The sequence below is a fragment of the Miscanthus floridulus genome, chromosome 3, assembly GCF_019320115.1.
Source record: "Miscanthus floridulus cultivar M001 chromosome 3, ASM1932011v1, whole genome shotgun sequence".
Classification (NCBI taxonomy): Eukaryota; Viridiplantae; Streptophyta; class Magnoliopsida; order Poales; family Poaceae; genus Miscanthus; species Miscanthus floridulus.
In genome coordinates, this window is record NC_089582.1 from 90,324,449 (window position 1) to 90,345,317 (window position 20,869).

A 20,869-nucleotide genomic window follows, 5' to 3' on the forward strand; every position below is an offset into this window, starting at 1 on the left:
GGCGACCTGGAGCGCGCCCCCTCACGGACAGCCGACAACCTGGGGCACCGGCACCTCGCGGACGGCCCGCGCGTCCACCTCGCAGACGGGCGGCGTAGCCAACTCACGGACGGGCGGCGCGGCCAGATCGTGGACGGGCGGCACGACCACCTCCCATGGCGCGTGGATGGGTGGAAATCTTGGGCGCGTCCACCTCGTGGAAGGCCACCTCATAGACGGCCTGCGCGGCAACAAGCCTCCGCCTCATCAGGTATCTCTACCACCAATCTCTGCTATATTTAGTTTATGTTTGCATGGACTTACAGTTGGTACGATTGCTATATTTAGTTTATGTTTGCAAACTGAGAACAATGAAAGGAAGAAAGTACAAGTGCCTAAATATTGATACGATTACAAAGCATCTGGAGGGGAACACATAATCCTTAATTAATTGGATAAGCCGTAATCTAGCTGAGGCAATACTGTAAAATTACATTGCATAAAAAAACTGTAAAATTTCACTCCCTGAGACTCTACTCTTGGTGTGCTTGATGCTGCTGTGTACTAAATTTTTGCCATATGTGCTCTATTAAATCTTCCTTGAGACGCATGTGACTTGATTGATCGCGAATTTCCATGTCTTTGTCAAGTACATCTGTGAATCCATAAATTGGTCCATGTGCAAGCCCGGTTAAATTTGGGGATGATTGTGCTTGCTCATATGTGTTATCATATGGTGTGTCATAGATGCCTCTCTCATCCTCTATTATCATGTTGTGCAAAATAATACATGCATACATAATATTGGCTAGCTCTTCCCATTCCCAGAGTCTAGCTGGGTGACGTATGATAGCCCAACGCTTTTGCAACACCCCAAAGGCTCGTTCCACAGCTTTTCTTTCTCCTTCTTGAAAGCTTGCAAACATTTTATGCTTTGCACTAAGTGGCCTGAGGATTGTCTTGACAAATGTGGCCCATTCTGGATAGATACCGTCAGCTAGATAGTAACCCATGTTGTATTGTGACCCATTAACAGTGAACTGAACCTCTGGTGCTTTGCCTTGTAGTTGTTCTATGAATAACGGTGACTGGTCAAGCACATTAATATCATTGTTCGAACCAGCAGCTCCAAAAAATACATGCCAAATCCATAGGTCATAAGACGCAACAGCCTCTAGCATTATGGTAGGTACCTTATAATCACCTCGAGTGAATTGCCCTTTCCAAGCAACCAGGCAATTCTGCCACTCCCAATGCATACAATCAAGACTACCCAACATCCCAGGGAAACCACGCTGTTTTGCTACTTGCAGTAAGCGTTGGATGTCTTCACTAGTAGGCTTGCGTAGATACTGCGCACCGAATAAGCTTCTAACACCAGTAACAAAATGAATCAAACACTCCATTGCTGTACTCTCAGCAACCCCGAATGTTTCATCCATAAGATCTGCTGGTGAACCATAAGACATCATTCTAATGGCAGCAGTACATTTCTGTAATGGTGATAGACCCACTTTGCTAAATGCATCTCGACGTAGACGAAAATATGGAGACCAAACACCTAGAGCTTGGACTATGCGTAGAAATAAATGCTTCCTCATGCGAAATCTTCTACGAAACTGATCATCATTGTACAAGGGATTATCTGAAAAATATTTAGCAACTAGTCTGTTGTGATCACCTTCATGATCTCTGTTGATGTACCTCCTTGTATAACCCCCACGTCGAATAGAGGACCTAGCTGATTCTGCTTCAATCTCAGCTTCAATCTCTTGCTCAAGCTCAGACTCAATCTGTGCTTCAAGGTCAGACTCAGTAGAATCACTTGAGTCGGTTGACATTATTTGTACTGGCTGTGGACTGGTGTGTAGTGAATGAGGGAGTGCAGTGAGTGTGAATGAGGGAGTGGCTGTGGACTGGTGTCTAGTGAATGAGGGAGTGCAGTATTTGTAGCTGATATCCACTTGTATGCAACAACCATCTGCTGGTTTTGTTTGTCTTTTTCTCAATAGCTATATTCATGTTTGTTTTGTTCTCAACAGCTATATTCATGTTTGTCTTTTCTTAACAGCTACATTTACCCACAACAGCAAGTTTTTTTTGTCAACATCCATCTGCTGGTTTCATTAATAATGGAGTACAACCATCAATAGCTTACAAATACACTGCCAATACTAATATTAGGGGTACAGCCATGCAACCTAATACATAAACTAATTAACTTAAAGCTTACATACATAGGAGTACAGATACACTGACCAAACTTGAAAACAACTACACTAAATATTAGGGATACATGCATCTCGTGCTGCTTTTCTACTCCTCAGCCAAGTCTTTTGCAATCTGATCCAGTATGCTCTCATGCTTGTTTTTTTCTTTTTCACTAAAGTTTGAGGTATCTATTTCCAGCAGTTTCAAATAGGTGTTATACTTTTTAGCCCTTGCTGATTTTGCTTTCATTGACATTGCTTCATGATACATAACCATATTTTGACTTGGTTGGCTGCTCAAAGGAGATGGCGCAGCAGATTTTCCTATCCCTTTCAGCCTTGCCTTCGCTTTCTTCTGCCCCTCGGGACGTACCTCTCTACTCATGGTTTCCCCCTCTGTGTCTTGGTTGGACGAAGAAGTGTATGCTCCTGAGTTAGATAGCTTGGTCCTTTTTGGTGTGCTCTCCTCTTGGATGATTCTGCGCCATTTGGGCATCTCCTTGGCCACATCCCATAGGTACTCATATATAAAAGACCTACCCTTGTTGCCATTCTTGAAAAACTCATGGGCTGCTTTCTTCACCATGTCATCAGATTGCCCACTGCTGCGTGCATTCATAGCTTTAGCATAGGCTCCACTGAACTTTGTGATATCCCTCTTGACATCACCCCAATGTGTCTTCAATTGTTTGATTGACCTCTTGTGGCTATTATTTGGCGCGTTGTCGTTGAACTCAGTGGCTACAGCTTTCCAATAGTACTCAAATTTCCTGTCATTGCCGATTACGGGATCAGTGGAGTGTTTGGTCCATGCACTGAATAGCCTATCATTTTCTTCTTCACTCCAATTGATGCGTTGACGCCTCTTTGGTTCTTCTTCGCTGCTATCACCTAACTCTTCAATGTTGACTGATTGCTTCTCTTGTTGTGCAGAGCATCGAGAACTTGACTCGGATCCATGAGAAGAAGTGTTGGCTGCAGCTCCACCAAGATGGGCGAATTGCAGCACTGATGGTGGCCTATTGCCTACAGTTGCATCCAAAGGACCAACACTTTCATGGAGATGACATCCTTGAAAGCCTGGTGGAGGTGCTTGAAGCCAACTCCCTTGTTGTTGAACACCTTGAAATATGGGAGTAGATTGGCCATATGGTGGGTGGATTCCCGGAGGACCAAAAGGATTGAAGTTTTGTAGAAAGTTGGATGTTCCAAAGGGAAACTGAGATTGGGGTGTAGGAGGTGAGAACTGACCACTACCCTCTGATGAGTACTGGGATGGAGAGTCCTGATTCAGGAGGTTTGAAAAAAAATCTGGGGGAGGTTCCATTGGAAGGTTGTGTTCTAGAGTGGATCTCAGGTGCTGAGAATTGAGCAACAAGCTTCAAGTTTGAGTTCGTAGAGGCAGCAAGCAGGCAAGTGAAGATGAGGCCAACGCCCTTCAGTTTTGTAGAGGAGCAAGCATGCACGTGAAGAGGAGGCCAACGGCTAGCTTCCTGAGCCAACGACTCCTTGTATGTTTAATGTGCTGTGTCAGATGAACAGTTAAAATAACATTTTTTATTCCCTAGTGGGCTAGCCATAGCGCAATGGGTAATTTTTGTTATTTCTTTGCTATGGACTGCTACTACAATGTATCAGCTACCTGATACCTATTTTTTTTATTCTCTATGGACTACTTTTTCTGAACATTGTGGTTGCTCTAACTACAAGGAGAATTTCTGGTTGACATCTACAACAGAACATGCGATACTTACGTTACGGTTATTAGGGTATAGTCGAGTCCACCTTACGAAACACAACATATGTACATTCTCGATTGATGTAAGAACCAAAAAGGTCGTGTTAAAGCATCGATCTGGTATTCTCATCCCATAGAGTTTGAAAATTCTATCTCTATTCTTTTTTTAATAATAAAAAGACAAAATTTTTTGTCTTTTTTTTTTCGTCCAGCCCATTCAATTCGGGCCCAACCGTTCAGGTCCACTCGCTTCCGGCCCACTCGCTCGCATGCAGCGCACCCCTCACGGGATTTACCTCACGTTGCTCACGCCGCCGCCGTATCGCTTCCTCCCATCGCTCAAGTTCGTCTCCTCACGCCGCAGCCACATCGCTTCCCTCCCGCGCTGCCGCTGCTTCCATTCAGCGCCGCCGCCGCTCCCCGCAACCAACAAGGACGGCTCCGCCGGCAAACAAGGCCGCCTAGCGCGGACACAGCCGGCCGCTCACCCGCTGGGCGTCGCAGGCGGCCGCCCGCCCGGCACGGCCGTCGCAGGCGCCCCGTACGGACCACGCGCACGCGGCTACGCAGGCCGCCTGGCACGGCCACACGCGCGTCCACATCCGGCCCTTCCACCCTCCTATCCCGGCCGGCCAGCTGCCATGTTCTTCGAGTTGCAGGCACCGCCAGCCGAGGGCGTTGGAATCGATCGGAATTGGATTCTAATCAAATCGAAAAATCAAATCCATGGTACGTTACGAACTCCACGTCCGACCCGAATTCGTTCTGGTTTTTTCATACTTATATATTGCTGGTGCGTTTGGGATAACCTCGACAAGCACGACAAGTACCTGATCTCGCCGAGCAGAGAAGCACCGATCTTCCCGTACACATGTCAACTTCGAATTCTTGTCTCGACGAGCTGAGCAATAACCAAATCTTCTGGTCTCGCCATACACATATTCGACAAGGTTAGCTTTCTCACTGATTGTTCTTATGTACCCAAAAAGATCACATTTTTTATGGTTTGGTTATTGCTGGCCAATACGTGATTCATTGTAATATGTGAATTTTTTTTTTCTGGTTTGGTTATTGCTGCAAACAGATTTGACTTAAATATTTTGTTTATTGCTGTTTTTAAGCATCAAGTGCTGTTGAGGATTTTGATAATTGACCCTCAAAGAAAATTATACCAGATTTTTTGGATTTAGATAGAAAGTTAAATGGTGAGCCATTGACTTCAATGCATTTGTTCGAATTAGATAGAAAGCTAAATAGTGATCCAATACCGTCACCTGCATCTCCAAGCATCCAGAAATTATCTCCAATTATTGAATTGGACTGGAAGATAAGCAAGCGAGTGAAATAGGTGATCACTAACACAAACACGTGATTTGCCGAGTGCATTTCATCGGGCACTCGACAAAAAGTTGTTTGTCCAGTGCTGCAGAAACCACACTCGGCAAAATAATGACACTCGGTATACCAAACTCTTTGCCGAGTGCTGAAAAAAGACCACTCGGTAAACTAGGAAAAAACACTCGGTAAAACAGAGACACACAGCAAAAAACCACTACGTGGACATCTGTCAGTTAGTGTGCCTGCCGTTAGGAGTTTGCCGAGTGTTCGTTAGTGGCACTCGGCAAAGAAGTAAGTTTGTCGAGTGTTTTCCATTAGCACTCGGCAAAGAAATAATTTTGCCGAGTGTTTTTTTTTTGCACTCAGCAAATAAATAAGTTTTTTTTCTCTTCTGACCTTGAATTTTTTCTACTCTCCACATACAACATGTGGTACTCCATGTTAAGATTTTGTATATTTCTGGATCTGCTTGCTATATTTAATTAATTTATTGAATTTCAAGGAATTTTTGTATAAGTCAAATTTGAACTGCAAGTGATTCAAATAATAGAATAAAATAAGTAGAAAAATGATATTCATGTTATTGAGTCCGGTGTGAGGCCTTACCCGGGAAACAAAAACAAATTTCGAACCTCTTGTTCAGGAAACACGACCACGAACGTGTTGCCGAATGATTTTTAAATTCTAAAAAAAGCAAACGAAGTCTGTAAAAAACATGAGATTTGTCAAGATCTCATGATATCATACGTGGAGGCCGTGGTAAAAAATTGAGAAGGCTTCGCACAATCTGTCACGTACGATGTTTATAAACCGAAGTATCTCAAAAGAAGAATCATAGCGTTGAGAATGATTCGGTAGGATTTGGAGTCAAAGGGACGGTCGAATTGGGGGTTGACTTCAAAACTTTTTGTATAGGCAATAGAGAACATAGATTGATTCATGTGATTTTTAGTAATTTTTTGGATCCGTTTGATAATTTTAATTTATTAAGTGCAATTATAGGATTTTCAAAATACATTGGAACAAATTGAGGAAAACACGTTATGGAAAATGAGAAAAATGAAAAAAATACGTTTGCTGAGTGCATGTGATCTGACACTCGGCAAAACTGGGGTTTACCGAGTGTCGGACCTAGAACACTCGGCAAACCGCTTCATGGCCCCACACACGCGCACTAGTTTATGGTTCGAAAATGAAAAAAAAACAAAACGGGTTTGCCGAGTGCCCGCAATCTAGCACTCGACAAACCTTGGCTTTGCCGAGTGCTAGATCGCGGGTACTCGGCAAACCTCCATTGTACACAGGCCCCGCCTGCACACACACATGCAGCCAGCCGTCGGCCCAGGCTCCGCGCCCGCGCCAGCCGTCGGCCTCGCACCCGCGCCAGCTACCAGCCTCCCGCGCCAGGCCCCCATGCGCCGCCACCCGCCCCACGCCCGCGCCCGCTCCGCTCCAGTGGTTGCCACCGGCCGCCCCGCTTGGCTGCGCCCTTGTCGCCTCGCGGCGTTGTGCGCGTGGCCGCGCCCCTCTCGCTCTCATCCAAGCGCCCAAGCCGAGCAGGAGTAGGCGAGCCGCCCTGTGTGCCCCCCGGCGCCCTGCTCCGCGCCCGCCGCCGCCGGTCCCCTGCCCTGGCCCCGTCGCTCCCTGCGCCTCGATCATGTAAGCACCCTGGGATTCTAGAATGAATAATCATTGCAACATTATTTTGTAAGCACCCTGTTTAGCAACATTACCTTATCTGGTGACACTAACATAGCAATGTGTCAATGTTAGTACCCCATAATAGTTGATGGAAACATAAAGATGTTATTGCTCTTAAGGCACTACTTTCGCACTTTGCAGCTAATTGAATGCACTGGAATTTGATATCGTTGTGAGCATCATTTATTTAGCACAGCTCCATCTGTTTTCACATGAAATAGTTACATGTTTTGGAGCATATGATCTGTTTTTCGTTTGATATGTTCAAAATTACAATAGAAACTAATAATTTATCTTAATCACTTGGGCAGAGGTTGGAGGAAGGTCTGTGGGGGTGATCATGCACGCCATGTGAACGGCATCCTTGGTCTTTTGATCAAGGAAAAGTTCCCTGGCCTGGTGCAGTTCGGCGGAACTATCGAGCCGGCCTACACGTGGGCCCACTATGCCGCCGTCCCCGACGCCCCTGATCGGGATGGCAGGGTATTCGCCGACAAGGCGTAGCGTGTCAAGGCCGAGCTTTGGGTAAGTCTTTCTCGCACTACATTGCTCAATACATCGCATTGATTGGACATTCTTGAAATAATGACTGAATCGCGTCTATATACAAGATTTCTTTAGATGTGAGGAGGGATACGAGGCCAAGGCAGATGCTGTGGCTGACAAAGCCGCCAAGAAACTCGTCAAGGACATGCACTACGAGGCGCGCATCCAGGCCGTGATCCAATACCACACGGAAATTCTTAGAGTGAGGCTCCCTAAAAGTACGGGAACCATGAGGCTGAATTAGATGATGATAAACAATTAGAAGAGCATAAACAAAATAAAGTTTCTACATATGACTATCTCCCACTAGGTTTTTTAAATTTATTATTTACACTTTTTTGTCTAGCCTTTGCCTTAAACAAATGGGGTATGAAAGTGATCTATGCTTATTCTTTCTCGTGTTCCTGGCTTCATATGTTACTGAAGAAAAGGAGTTATGCCTACAAGTTCTTAAGTAACAGTCTAGGAATATTTCAGGAGCTCCAGGTATTAACTGATTTCTCTACATCACTTGCTTTATTTTGTAAAATTTGAGATTGCGCACTGATCCATTTGGTTTCCTCTCGTAGTCCTAGATTGTTGTTGCAGAAAATCTTCCTGGTGATCCCTCCTACCAGAATCTTATGAAGATATTTTCAGCTGTTGACAGGTATGGTTATTGCAACATGGCAACACTTTCATCTTTTTTTCCTTCCTAGGATCATTAAAAAAGTAATATTTTGTCATGTTCCAGTGTGATTTCAATCCGAACTTGCTATCCTCAGACTCCAAATAACACTGGTCCTGCAACTAATATATCTGCTAAGTTAGATATGCTTTTTGCTAAAAAGGTAACTGCCCCTGCTGCAGTATTATATTCTGATCAGTTAACAAAATTCGGTGGATGTAGAAGCAGGATGGATATGACTCTGATGAGGCTGAGTTTAGTATGATGCTCTTTTCTAATGAGGTTTGAGATTTACGACAATCCTATGCGTTCATGTCTCCATGACTATCTACGCCCGGTGCTTGTCAGCTTATTAGGTACATAGGTGCCTTGTGATGCTATTATTCTTTATTATGTTTATAATATGGCTAGAAATTCAGTTCACCTTAAAGTCAATAACTGCAGTTTCTGAGGTCCTATCTTAGAGTTATGTATATGGCAGTCGTCGTTGTTTTTATGATGTATTCGTGTTGACATTAGCGTGCATGACTTATTCATAGCAAGAATCAAGTGGAACTGGAATAATGCAGTTGGATCACTTTATTATACTTGCTACACGTTCTAGGTTCACTGTGGTTAGAGAAAAAATGGTTTAGAAATCTTTGAGCCAACTATTCCAGGCTTATTTTGCGATTTGGTTTCAGAAAATAAACATCTTTCTGAGTGTGCATGCGTGCACTGTGTACCTACACATATGTTGTTGGGCTCGTTGCATGTATGAACTTATTTGCCCTCCTTTATTGCTCTTTTATTGGTAACTAATGTTGTCTGGAATTTCTCTTTCATACAGTACTCAGAGATTATGGAGCAGATTGACCGTGATGTAAAGTGCACGCACCCTGACATGCATTTCTTCTGTACAAATGCCAATAGCTGCCTCTTCCACCAAGCCGGTAAGAAATAGGAGAATTGTCTGTTGGACATCTAAAGTGATAGTCATTTGCTGTCGGATATCCACTTTTTAATATTTTGTCGTAAGACACTCTGGTTCGGTGAAATTAGGTCACAGGACACCACGGACCGGTTACAGCCGGTTGAGGAGAGACAATAGCGGTGAAATGATATTCTTGCCCCTGCCGCTTTCTTCTTCCTCTCTCCCTTTCTCTTTTTTTCTGTTTTCTGTCCCCGCCACGCTCTCCGCCTCCCGCACCCTTCTCTCTCCCTTGCTCCGGCGCCGCGCCCCCGGCGCTCGGGCCTGCGCCTCCGATGTCCGCGGCTCTGTGCTCGGGACCGCACCTCCGACGTCTGCGCCCTGGCCCCCATGCTCTGGCCTCGCGCCTCCGGGCCCTGCGTGCTCAGCGGCCACGCCCCCACCCTGCGCCGACGAGCCACACTCCGGCGGTCGAGCGGTCGTGCCCTGTAGGCTGGCGTGTGCGTGCTCCCTCCCTTGCTCTCACTCTCAGTGGGCCGCGACGGCGACGTGCGGGCGAGGGGTGACGTGCGGCTGGCTGGGCCACGGGCCACGCCATGGCGGCGGCGCCGAGCAGGTCCCCTAGTGCGACGCAAATGGCCTGCAGTGGCGGGGCAGGAGGGCGAGGAAGGGGCCGTGGGAGGCGGGGCAGAGTCGGCTGCGCCGGGTGGCGGCACGGTAGGGTCGGCGCGCGGGGGCGTGGGCGCGAACACCGCGGCGCTCCTATCGCCGGTAGTATCAGCGAGGGCGGCTGCTCACACGTGGCGCTCGTGGTCCTGGCAGAGGCTTGCAAGCTCGCCCGCAAGCTCGCATGGCCACGGCTACGGCAGCTCGCTAGCTCGTCCGTGCGCCTACGTGGCCGGGGCTGGTCGATGATGGTGACTGCTACTCAGCAATGGAAGAAGACGAGGAGAAGAGGAGGAAGAAGAAGATGACAAGTGGGGCCCATGCATCAGTGAAAGGGAGAGGGGTGAACCCAACTATGGCTCAGGGGCACCGGATGTCACTATAACACAACATACTTTTGCCGACACTTTCTATTATAGGCAAAGGGCACCTTTGCCGACAGATAAGCTCTCACGAAAAGTTTTGCCGATAGTTTAGAAATAGTCGCGCTAGAAGCCGTCGACGAAACTTTTGCCGACAGTTAACAGAATCCCCGACACTTTATGTGTAGGCAAACGGTCTACCTTTGCCGACAGTTGAAACCTTTGCCGACAGTTAACCCTTTGCCGATAGTTAAGACCTACGCCAACAGTTAAGACCTTTCCCGACAATTTGTATGTTGGCCAAACTATTTCCAAGGTATTTTACAAATCATACCTTGCCCAAAAAAAATTGTCGACAAAACTGCATAGATATAATTACAATTAAAATAATTTGACAAATCCATTTTTGCTCATATAGAAGGCATTACATTGAACAAATTCACTTGATTTTTGTATAAATAATATATTAGATCTTCCATACATACATCAACTTGATATATATATATATATATATATATATATATATATATATATATATATATATATGGAAGATCTAATATATTATTTATACAAAAATCAAGTGAATTCTAGGTGGCTATAAAATAAGTTATTCTATGGCCAGCTGCAGAATAGCCTTACCCTATATATATATATCGTAACTCAAAGTGGCCACAGAATAAGTTATTCTATAGCCAGCTGCAGAACAGTGTATATATATATATATAAGCGGTAGAGTCTTACCGCCTGTGACCGGAAGGTCCCGGGTTCGAGTCGCGGTCTCCTCGCATTGCACATGCGAGGGTAAGACTTGCCACTGACACCCTTCCCCAGATCCCGCACAGAGCGGGAGCTCTCTGCACTGGGTACGCCCTATATATATATATTGCAGGTCAAATGATGATCATAGTACATAGAGCCATATAGGTCCAAGATATAGATTAGTCAGTTACAGACATGTATAGACATACTATAAGTCTTGTATTAATTGGTTATGACTAAAACTAAGAGATCAATAGATTAGGACTTGGGCATAAAAGTGGCATTCAACAGTTCCATGTCTTTGTCCTACACGATAGTAGGTGCAAACAAAAGAACAAAACTGCAATTCATGTCGTTCTGCAGCAATTCTTGAACACTTGTTGCCACTCCAAAATACTTGAACACCAGCTTTGTGCACATATGGTTGCTGCCACTCCAAAATACTTAAACACGAGCTTCGTGCACATATGGTTGCTGCCACTCTACAGAACATGTAACAGCTCTTTGATCGAACCTCAAAAGGTTGCCAATCCAAAATACTTGCAACACCACATAGTACCTAACATGAAAAAATGTGAAATATTAGTGCAATGTGCTCTGTACATTAACTCTTGCAACGTTGATCTATTTCAGTCAATCATAGAACATCATTTTTCATTTATATTGGAGAAGCAAATACACGAGGTCTTGTGGGGCTGCTTGTTTTCTAAAAGAACGCCAAAACTAAAATGCAACATCTATGCATGAGTTCCCTTGATTATTTTATGTTCAACTATACGATACAGAAATAAATGAGGCTCTTCACTCCATCACTTGCTATTTTTAGCATTCCTGAGGAATAACCCAACACCATTTTCTCCTAATATGAAATGCACAGTATGCAAAATTCCAAAATAATTAGAATATTTGGAACTAGAGGAAACTGAGAACCATCTACAAATTACAAAGCTTCATTCCGAAAGCTTATCTTCCTCTGAAATATTTTATCTGTTGTGTGTAAATTTAAGTATATTAAGCTAGCATGCATCTCCTATGAACCAAGTAATCTGATGCGCTATTTTAACTTGAAGTAAAGCATTCGTCATGATCTACCCAAAAGCACACATGATAGGGACTGCATGTTCTATGGAAGACTGAAATATGGTAGAGTGAAATTTTATGTTAATCCACCCACATGATATGATCTCCAGGGAATAGGTTTCATCAATCATTAATATGGGATTGGAGACTAGAGCACTAGGAGATTTTCTCACACATCATCTATTTAGACTAAAAATGTACGAGACTTTCCTATAACCCTGAAACTTGGCTAAGTTTTGCCAAAGCTATATTGCTAAAGAAGGTTATGTACTCTTGTCACACAACAAGTGGCTCTGGTATGCAAACCTTGAACTACCAATTGTTTGGCAGTAGGATTTGTATAATCTTTTGAATGGCTACAGATTAAGAATAACCTCTGAATCCACGGCTAGAAAAAAAATTCAGCAGTAGAGCTACCACTAGAAATTCAACGATAACAAAGCAAGCAACGTGCAGGCCCAAACTTGCATTCTGAAAGTCTGGGTACTCACGAAATCCAGGCATAGCATTTAAGAGTACAAGACACAGATTTTCATTATCATAAGGCTTGCTAACCGTGCTCTAGGTGAGTAGGTGACATACACCGCAAAACTATAGAAGTGTTAGATGTTGGCATGAAGAAGGATGCAACCAAATTATCAGTTAGCTGACAGGACATAGGAGAGTATCAAAGAAAAGAAGATAACTCTCTTCAGAGATTTACAACAATGATAATTCATATTTAGAACTAAATACTGGCCAATATGCATTCCCCATGCTTTGTGGTAAACTATCTGTAGGGCACATTTTCTGTAGAATAATAGAAGATGTGGCAGAAAGAGAAACACAAACATCCATGCAGCATACATTTCAGATCAACTACCAACAAGTATGGTAGTGGGACAATGTTGGAAATCATAAAATGCCAAGCAAGTTATGCCACAGATGTCAAAGTTTGTCTTTCCACAAGAGCTGTACAGCAGTGGCTACAATGCTACATGGCACTGGTATAACAGCTTCATACACATTATCAAGATTCAGAATACGTCTAGCATTCCCAAAGTAGTGCATAACTGCAAGAAATAAGTAAATTTCTTCTCCAAGCAGATCAGCACAAGAATCAACAGGTAAACAAAGAACCCAATGCAATTTGCAGAATCACGATCACCCTATGCAAAAAGACATGGACGAGGATAGTAGAGGAACTATAATTACTGTAGAGTTTTCACTTATCTAAAAACTCAGAATTCGCACCAACCAATGCAATTAACCAATGCAATTAACAAATAGTCATGGCTTCCTCTACTTCATTGGATTGCACTGATGGATCTAGCTATCACAACAATCTCCTAATTTAGTGGTCAAAAGAATAATAGCACACCTTTGGTCTAATCTGAAAGTGAATATAAGTGTTGCTGCTAGCTAAATATATACATCAAAATATTCAAGCAAAATACCTTCAAGCTGTGCCACCACCTTTTGACTGCTGCAATGACTTCTTATCATCCTTCATCTAGTAGAAAACAAATATATTACTAGTCAACAAAATATAATGATCATTTTTTCAAGAATATAAAGAGGTTAGACAATTACTCTGTCATGTGGCCAAGCAATGCATCTCCCATGAGCCTCTAGAATGGTGGTGACCCCTTCATATGGACAAGGCAGTACAACGTTCCTCATCGTGCTGCTTCGTGTTGTCTACTTCTAAGTCCCCCTGGACATCTAAAACCCTACTATGTCTTGAAGTAAACCAGAAATGCCATCCTCTTCATTTGGGTCCCCTACTTCTACCCTTTCATGTTGGCTGCTATTTGTGAAAAAACTGGAACTAGGTTCACCATGATTCACCCATGTTATATACCCATCTGTAAATCCCTCACATATCAAGTGCTCAAGTACAATACTACGGACCCTCCAACAAGAGTTCTTGCATGCCTTGCAGGGACACAAAATCTGATTTTCTTTTGCTGAATTACTAAAGGCAAACTGTAAAAACATATCTACTCCTTCTCTGTACACAAGGGTTTGCCTACATATGATTATCAAGATATCAGACCAAACACCCTATGCATGCAGATTCTAGTATATGGTCATAGGTTTATTATGTACCTAGGCTGATCCATCCATGTTTTATCCATGGCGCACCTTTTACAAAATGCAGTGTCAAAATAGTGAAATATTACTCCCAAAATAAAAAAATTATTCAGTTCAGATTGGGTTGTTCAACAAAAAAAAATAATGATCTTGCCAAACAATTGCCCAAATTAAATCAATTTCATCACACTTGATGCTAAAAAATTATCTCACCACAAGCCATCAACATGATCTATAGGAGAAATTTAGTCTAGTTTTTAGAAACCAAAATCATCACATCACAGATCACACACAACCTGCAATTCTATGCTAAATGGAGAGACAAAGTTCATAAGAAAAGGAGAGCATACCAATCAAGCAATGACAGTTAGAAGAGCAGATGAAGACTAGAAGGCCAACTTGCACGTGCTCCATGTAGATAATATTATCAACACTAATTAATCACACAAGGCCATACAGATAAGGCAAAAACCTGAGCACAAGGAAACTTACTTCCAATCTACAGTTGTGATTACTTGTGTAGAAAGAAAAATCGAAGAGTTGAATCCTTTAGTGCTTCCTTATTGGATATTAATCAACATGCACAAGAAAGAAAGAAAAACTCAGAACTGGTCTTTTTGCAACGAGGACACATGTATGCATTTCAATAGTTCCAAGACTAACGTATACTTGCACTTACAGCTTAAAGTTCAATTGATTCCCTTCTCTCTTTTTTATATAGAACAGTCACAACATGTTTTTCGCATAAAGGACTAAAGTAAAATGACTATGAATTGCCATCAGTGTGAATTTGTCTTAATACTTGAAATAAGTTGCAGATCCGGCACAACAAAACTTACATGCAAGTGATGGATTGTTATGTGTATAAGATATTGAATCCAGCTGATTCCTATGCAAAATCAACTAAAGAAGTAAACATCGCATCTAAATCGGGTTCCTTCTCCATAGAGGGGAAGAGATGTGGATCTAGATTGAATGAAAGTTTGGCAAGAGAAGCAACACAAACCTTGAGTCTTTCAGCCCTTTCTCACATTTGTCTCGTCCTTTCTGCCACCAAAAAAAAGTACAAGAAAATTAGTTGTCCCCAAACCCTAGCACACAGGGGAATGGGATGGAAGGAAAGGGATGCCGAGGTGATGCACCTAGATGCGGAGGGGAACAGGGATGCAGCGGTGGTAGCCCTCTTGCTCGCCGGCGGTGGCCTAGGGCTGCGGCGGCATCCGTCCCTTGGGCGGCGGGGTCTAGGGCCGTAGCCTGGGGTGGCGGCATGCTGGGGTGACGGCGGGCTGGGGTGGCGGGGAGTTGGGGCAATGGAGGGCTGCGGCGGCATCCGTCCCTTGGGCGGCGGGGTCTAGGGCCATGGCCTAGGGTGGCGGGATGCTGGGGCGACGGCGGGCTAGGGCGGCGGGAAGCTGGGGCAACGGTGGGCTGGGGCGTCGATGGCTGGGTGGCGCTGTCTCTGTCGGCCTTCGATGGCATGCGGCTGGAGCGGCGGCTTGGGCTGTGTACGTACGTGGGGTTGGAGCGGTGGCTTCGGCGACGTGACTGTGTGGGTGGACCGGATGATTGGGCCTGGTGATTGTTTGTTTTATTGGGCTCAACATTTCAGTCCCGCGCCGGCTTCTATTTTGGCGCGTTCAATCTCCCGCGCAAGTATTTCACATCTACTCGGTTGTGCGCCTACCCCTTTTAACGACACTTTGAGAGTGGATGCATTAGGCTACGACGACAATTTTTTTTGTTTATAACTTTTGCCGACACTTTTATCGTTGGGAGGAGAAACGCCGACATATAAGGTGTAGCCTTAGGGTACTTTTGGCGACAGTTTATATGACGCTAAAAGATGACACAATTGTCAACATAAAATATGTTGTTCAAACCCTAGATTTACCAACACCTAAGTGTAGGGAAAAGTGGGTCATGGTATAGTGTGTCCAAAAAGAAATTTCTGTCTCCTCAACCGGCTGCAACTGGTCCGCGGTGTCCTGTGGCCTAATTTCACCGAACCATAGTGTCTTCTGACAAACTGCTCAAAACGGGGTGTCCGCTAGCAAATGACCATCACTTTGATGTCCAACAGACAATTCTCCCTAAGAAATAGGACCAAAACTTGAGTTATAAGTCTGAGCAATTTTCCAGCGAGTAACCATTGTTTACCAAATTGTGAACATAACCCCTGCTATAATTTGTGTAAATTTTCTTGTATTTGGTTCATACAAGTGTGTGAATTGGAGTGTTGGTGGTCTGGTTGGTTTTGAATTGTTAAAATGCAATCCCCGATGATCACATAGATTTGTGATGCAAAATTGCTATAAAAAGATAAATAGGTAACTGCAAGTGCAGACACTTCTTAGTTATTTATTTTACTAGATAGATGATAAGGTTTCATCTCCAAAGCTCTGCGTAAAAATTTTCCTCGATCTGAATTTTAATTGTGATACTCGATTTGGCAAATTTCAACAAGCGTAGAGGGAGGGAGGGCCCCTTAAGCTTGGTAAACCCTATAATGCAAACAGAGTTCCAAACAAAAATACTGACTCAAAGACATCATCGGAGGCTGACAGTGTGTTCACTGGGAGCATAAAGCTGGGCCTTGCCAAAAGCCGAACTCTGCTGCTCCGAACATGCTATGATTTAGATGCTAACTAATTCCACTTATGTTGGTCTTTTTAGGCTGTTGAGAATTTGTCAAAGATTCAGAGTGTTGATTGGCATGTCATTTCTGATGTTAGTTAATTCAGTAGTGGTATCATGTGGTTAATTTATTCCTCTTGTTGTTCTTTTTATGTTGTTGAGAATTTGTTAGAGATTCAGATTGTTGATTGGCATATCACTTCTGATGTTAATTAATTCAGTAGTGGTATCATGTGGTTAATCTATTCCCCTTGTGTTGTTCTTTTTAGGTTGTTGAGAATTTGTCAGAGATTCAAAGTGTTGATTGGCATGTCACTTTCATTTTCCATACGACTCCTAATGAAGTGGACCTGATGTTGGTCAAGTAAAATTGTTGTTGAGGCATGGTGGAATGAATTGCAGTATTCGATGGTTTCTGGTGCCATCTTTTACCAGAAAACTATATGTACATCATCCAGTAGAAAATGGAGTTTCTCTTAACATTGATATGTGGTGTACTTTCTGGTCATATCAAGGTTTTGTGTTATACTACATGCAGATATGTATACATGCCTTCTACGTATGCAGTGAGTCAGCTTATGCAGCAGTTTGGAGCTTGCTGGAATGACTAGCCCCGCCACTACTGCCACTAGCGAGATAGATCTAGAGGCCGGAGAGGGGAGATACGGAAGTGCGGGATCTGGAATCCGAGGATCCACGGCCGTTGGGTTGGGGAGCCGACGGTTGCTGCCTGTGCAAGATAAGAAAGGTAGAAAAACATGGAAGAGAAGATAAGATGGGAGAGTGCTGCGACTGCTTTTTTTTTATTTATCTATGTGGTGGCTGCCGACTGTGAGCAAGGGTTGGACTGGATATTTGAAGATGGGTTACACATGCTCCTCGGCATCTGTAATGGCACATGAGTTTTTGAAAATGAATCTGTATTTTGAGAGACATATTTGATACAAATATATGCGGCCTCAGTAAATGAAAGTAGGCGTCTCAAAAATCAACTTTACAGTTGAGCAACAAGTTATACGTTCTGTTATAATGCACGGACACGTTTGCTTATGTAATCTGAATTCAAGACCTATTGGAACAAATAACACGACCACTCAATAAATATTTAGATCAAAAATTGTCTAGGTGACTACATAATAACTTATACATCCCGTTGCAATGTACAGACATATTTGGTAGTATATTAAAAAAAACAAAACTACTGCGCCAATTATACCCGTAGCTCTCCTAAAATCGATGCGTTTTAAATTTCAGGGGATCCCATAAACAAAGCGTTCAATAGCTAGCTCCAAAGGTCGAGCGGTGTATGTCCATGGGACAGCACACTATCTTTGTTACGGACGGAGTTGGTCCAACTGCTGTCACGTATACTCGATCGATCTCAATAATCCACGTGGCGGTGCGAGAGCTGGTCAATATATAATGACGGGCTAAAACAAACCCTAGAGCCAACGACATTTCAAAAGAAATCGAACTTGCATTTCTCCTCCGGTGTTCGGCTGTTGCGGTGCAGTACGTTAGACGGATCTGAATCTGATTGATGCATGCAGATCGAGCACGGTTAACTCGGCCTTCAAACTCATCCAACAAGGACCGGTCGATCAAGGGCTCACTGATCTCATCTCAACTCTCTCCTCTAGGGCAGCCAGCTACTTGTTGGATCGAGATTGTTCGAGCGGTTCGAATTCGAATGAGCGCATGCACACATGCATCCAGGCGCGTGCATGGAGGTCGTTCGTTCGGCGTCGGCGAGGGCGAGCTAATATCTTTTAATAGCCAGAGTCCACTATTCTTGCGGCGAAGAGGAGAGGCGCAGGAAAGAGCTCCGCGCCGCTCCGCTGCCCTCTCTTCTCCTCCTCTCCTATGTCCTATCCCTACGACGCCGCCGACGCCGAGGGTCGCGACCCCGACCTCGCCGGCCGCGCGCGCACACGTACCAGCATGTCCGCCTCCTCCTCCAAGCCACAGCCGCCACCACCGTGCCACCTCCACCTCCACGTCGACACTACTAGTGCCACCGCCACCGCCACCACCACCAACGGGTCGGCTGCCTCTCCCGACTCCGCGTCCTCCTCCCACCACTCCTCCCGCGGCCCGCGGCCCGCCACCCCCACCGGCCGCGGCGGCGGGAGCGAGGGCACGCAGAACAGCTGGAGCGGGGCATGCGCGGCGTGCAAGTACCAGCGGCGCAAGTGCAACCGGAACTGCCCGCTCGCCCCCTACTTCCCCGGCGACCAGAAGAGCCGCTTCATCCGCGCCCAGCGCCTCTTCGGCGTCAGCAACATGCTGAAGACGCTGAAACGGGTCGGGCCCAAGTACGCCCTTGACGCCATGCGCACCATCATCTACCAGTCCGAGGCTCGCGCGGCCGATCCCGTCGGCGGCTGCGTCAGCATCATACAAGAACTGCAGCGACAGATCCGCGACTCTGAGATGGAGCTCCAGTTTGTTCGACAGCAGATCGCGATCTGTCACCAGCAGGCGGCCGCCATGGACGCCGGGCTCTCCGCCGACCCGGCGGCGATGATCCTACCTGCCGCTTCTTCCCCTGTGGTGGGACTGGTGGCTGCAGGCCAGCAGGACGACATGGTAGTTGTGGACGCGATCTACGCCGCCAGTCAGCAGCCATCCATCCAGGCAGGTGATCTACGCAATAATGATCCATCGTCGCACCAGCAGCAGCTCTACGATTACTTCTGTTACAACAATGGCACCGCCAGCACGAGCGACGATGGGGGAATGCAGCAGTACGGCTTAGCCGACGTCGTCGACAGCAGTGTCGCCAAGGCTGGGTCACCGGTCGTGGCCCTCGGCGAGCAGCTGGGGCAGCACTGCCAGATACAGGCGTCGCCGTTCGTGGACGCGTTCAACGAGAAGAAACCACAGGTCCTGCCGCCGACAATACAACACCATCGCCCTGCTGCTGCTGCCGGCGATGTGCTGCATCCACAACAGAATAAGCTGGCCACGTCGGTCCTGGTGAAGCACGACGACGACGTATTAGATGAGCATATGGAGGAGCAGCAGGCGACAACAGAGGCGCCATGCCACCTGGAGTTAGGCTTCTCCGCTTTCTAATGCATGAGAGATACATCCATCCATGACCATGCATAAACAGTTTTAATTTCTTAGTTTATATTCAATAATTAGTTTAAGCAACGTCGATTAGATATCTCAGTTTTGTTTAGAGAGTATGTTAGTTATTTTTGAGGATCAGTACCCATTAGTTCAGTTAGGTTTTATCATTGATTTTCGTCGCTCTAAGTGGATCAATCTTTGATGAAAGGTTCATGAACTATGTTTGAGGAAACAAGTATTATGACTTCATCATTCAATAAAATAGAGTACTGCATAAGATATGTTCAAGGACATTATGTTCCCCCCATTTTGTGACCAGACGACATCATGTTTGACACTGTGAGCAGTATGTTTATGTCATTCCAATAACTAACAAATTGGCCCACGCAAATAAAGTCCGCGTTCGGCTGTTCCAGTCCCAGATTGTTTCAGCTTATTCTCCCTCACAAAACACTATTCAATCATCCAAAACCAGCCAAGCTACAGTGCCCGAGTGTACCCTCCGAACGCATTGAAAACAGGTAGCGTATTTGCTTGTTGTAATATTTAGATTTTTTATTCGAATATTATTTTTACAGATAGTTTCGATTATTTATTTGATTATAATTGTCTTCTCTTTATGCGCCTTTATTCTATCTGCTATTGCGTGAACTCTAAGCCAGACTTAGGGGGTGTTTGGGGGGAGTTTGTGGAGCACCACTTTAGATGCTCTCATAACTCCACCCTTTTTCCTCGAATAGAGTGCGTGGAGCTGAAATCGTTTGGCTAAAAGACGTGGAGTGGAGCTGAAAACGTGGAATGGAGCAGTCCCAAACACCCCCTTAGAGCTACTGTCATCATTCTTATCTCTTCATTTTTTTTTGTCTATTACTATCTCAAGATTGCAATTTAAGCTAAGGCCACAAAATCAAGTAGCCTTCAGACTAATCTTGTTGAACTCTATGGGTAATAAAATTTCTCTTATAGATTTAAATTTGAGATGATCTTGTTGCTTCTGTTATGGATCTTTAGCTTTGTTTTTTTCTAGCCATCCGCTAGGAGCCTGACACCACCGTTTATTTCTACATAATCATAAGCCAGTTTAATAGGCAACTAATATAGTGAGTTATCCTTTTTGTCGTCTCA

At 44.7% G+C, this 20,869-nt stretch overlaps 3 protein-coding genes across 9 annotated transcripts; 2 read left to right on the forward strand and 1 right to left on the reverse strand.

The window, feature by feature from the left end:
- Positions 1–512: 512 nt before the first annotated feature.
- On the reverse strand, positions 513–1,820 carry LOC136544030 (protein ALP1-like). The gene has a single exon (XM_066536316.1). It carries the CDS (start codon positions 1,818–1,820, stop codon positions 513–515), a length of 1,308 nt encoding a protein of 435 aa, XP_066392413.1.
- Positions 1,821–4,269: 2,449 nt separating this feature from the next.
- LOC136546095 (uncharacterized) lies at positions 4,270–17,637 on the forward strand. Of its 7 annotated transcripts, none has more exons than XR_010781258.1 (9): positions 4,270–4,656; positions 4,746–4,877; positions 7,278–7,491; positions 7,578–7,730; positions 7,939–7,998; positions 8,082–8,161; positions 8,246–8,535; positions 9,009–9,111; positions 16,936–17,637. XR_010781258.1 is itself a non-coding variant. In XM_066538068.1 (9 exons), exons 3-6 carry the CDS (start codon positions 7,412–7,414, stop codon positions 8,085–8,087), a joined length of 369 nt encoding a protein of 122 aa, XP_066394165.1. In that variant the 5' UTR covers positions 4,270–4,656; positions 4,746–4,877; positions 7,278–7,411; the 3' UTR covers positions 8,088–8,161; positions 8,246–8,535; positions 9,009–9,111; positions 16,936–17,637. The 7 variants fall into 7 exon arrangements, 3 of the variants coding, with proteins under 3 accessions (XP_066394165.1, XP_066394166.1, XP_066394167.1); XR_010781259.1 differs by having other exon boundaries at positions 7,944–7,998; XM_066538068.1 differs by having other exon boundaries at positions 7,588–7,730; positions 7,859–7,998.
- An 817-nt stretch (positions 17,638–18,454) lies between these two features.
- LOC136546096 (uncharacterized) lies at positions 18,455–20,068 on the forward strand. The gene has a single exon (XM_066538072.1). It carries the CDS (start codon positions 18,530–18,532, stop codon positions 19,742–19,744), a length of 1,215 nt encoding a protein of 404 aa, XP_066394169.1. The 5' UTR covers positions 18,455–18,529; the 3' UTR covers positions 19,745–20,068.
- The last annotated feature ends 801 nt before the right edge of the window (positions 20,069–20,869 follow it).

Bases quoted from the DNA above. Each gene is read 5' to 3' on its own strand.
- LOC136544030 (XM_066536316.1), bottom strand. From the start codon at position 1,820: ATGTCAACCGACTCAAGTGATTCTACTGAGTCTGACCTTGAAGCACAG.
- LOC136546095 (XM_066538068.1), top strand. From the start codon at position 7,412: ATGCCGCCGTCCCCGACGCCCCTGATCGGGATGGCAGGGTATTCGCCG. The intron at 7,492-7,587 runs GTAAGTCTTTCT...AGATTTCTTTAG, and splicing joins GTGTCAAGGCCGAGCTTTGG to ATGTGAGGAGGGATACGAGG. The intron at 7,731-7,858 runs GTACGGGAACCA...TTTTTTGTCTAG, and splicing joins TAGAGTGAGGCTCCCTAAAA to CCTTTGCCTTAAACAAATGG.
- LOC136546096 (XM_066538072.1), top strand. From the start codon at position 18,530: ATGTCCTATCCCTACGACGCCGCCGACGCCGAGGGTCGCGACCCCGAC.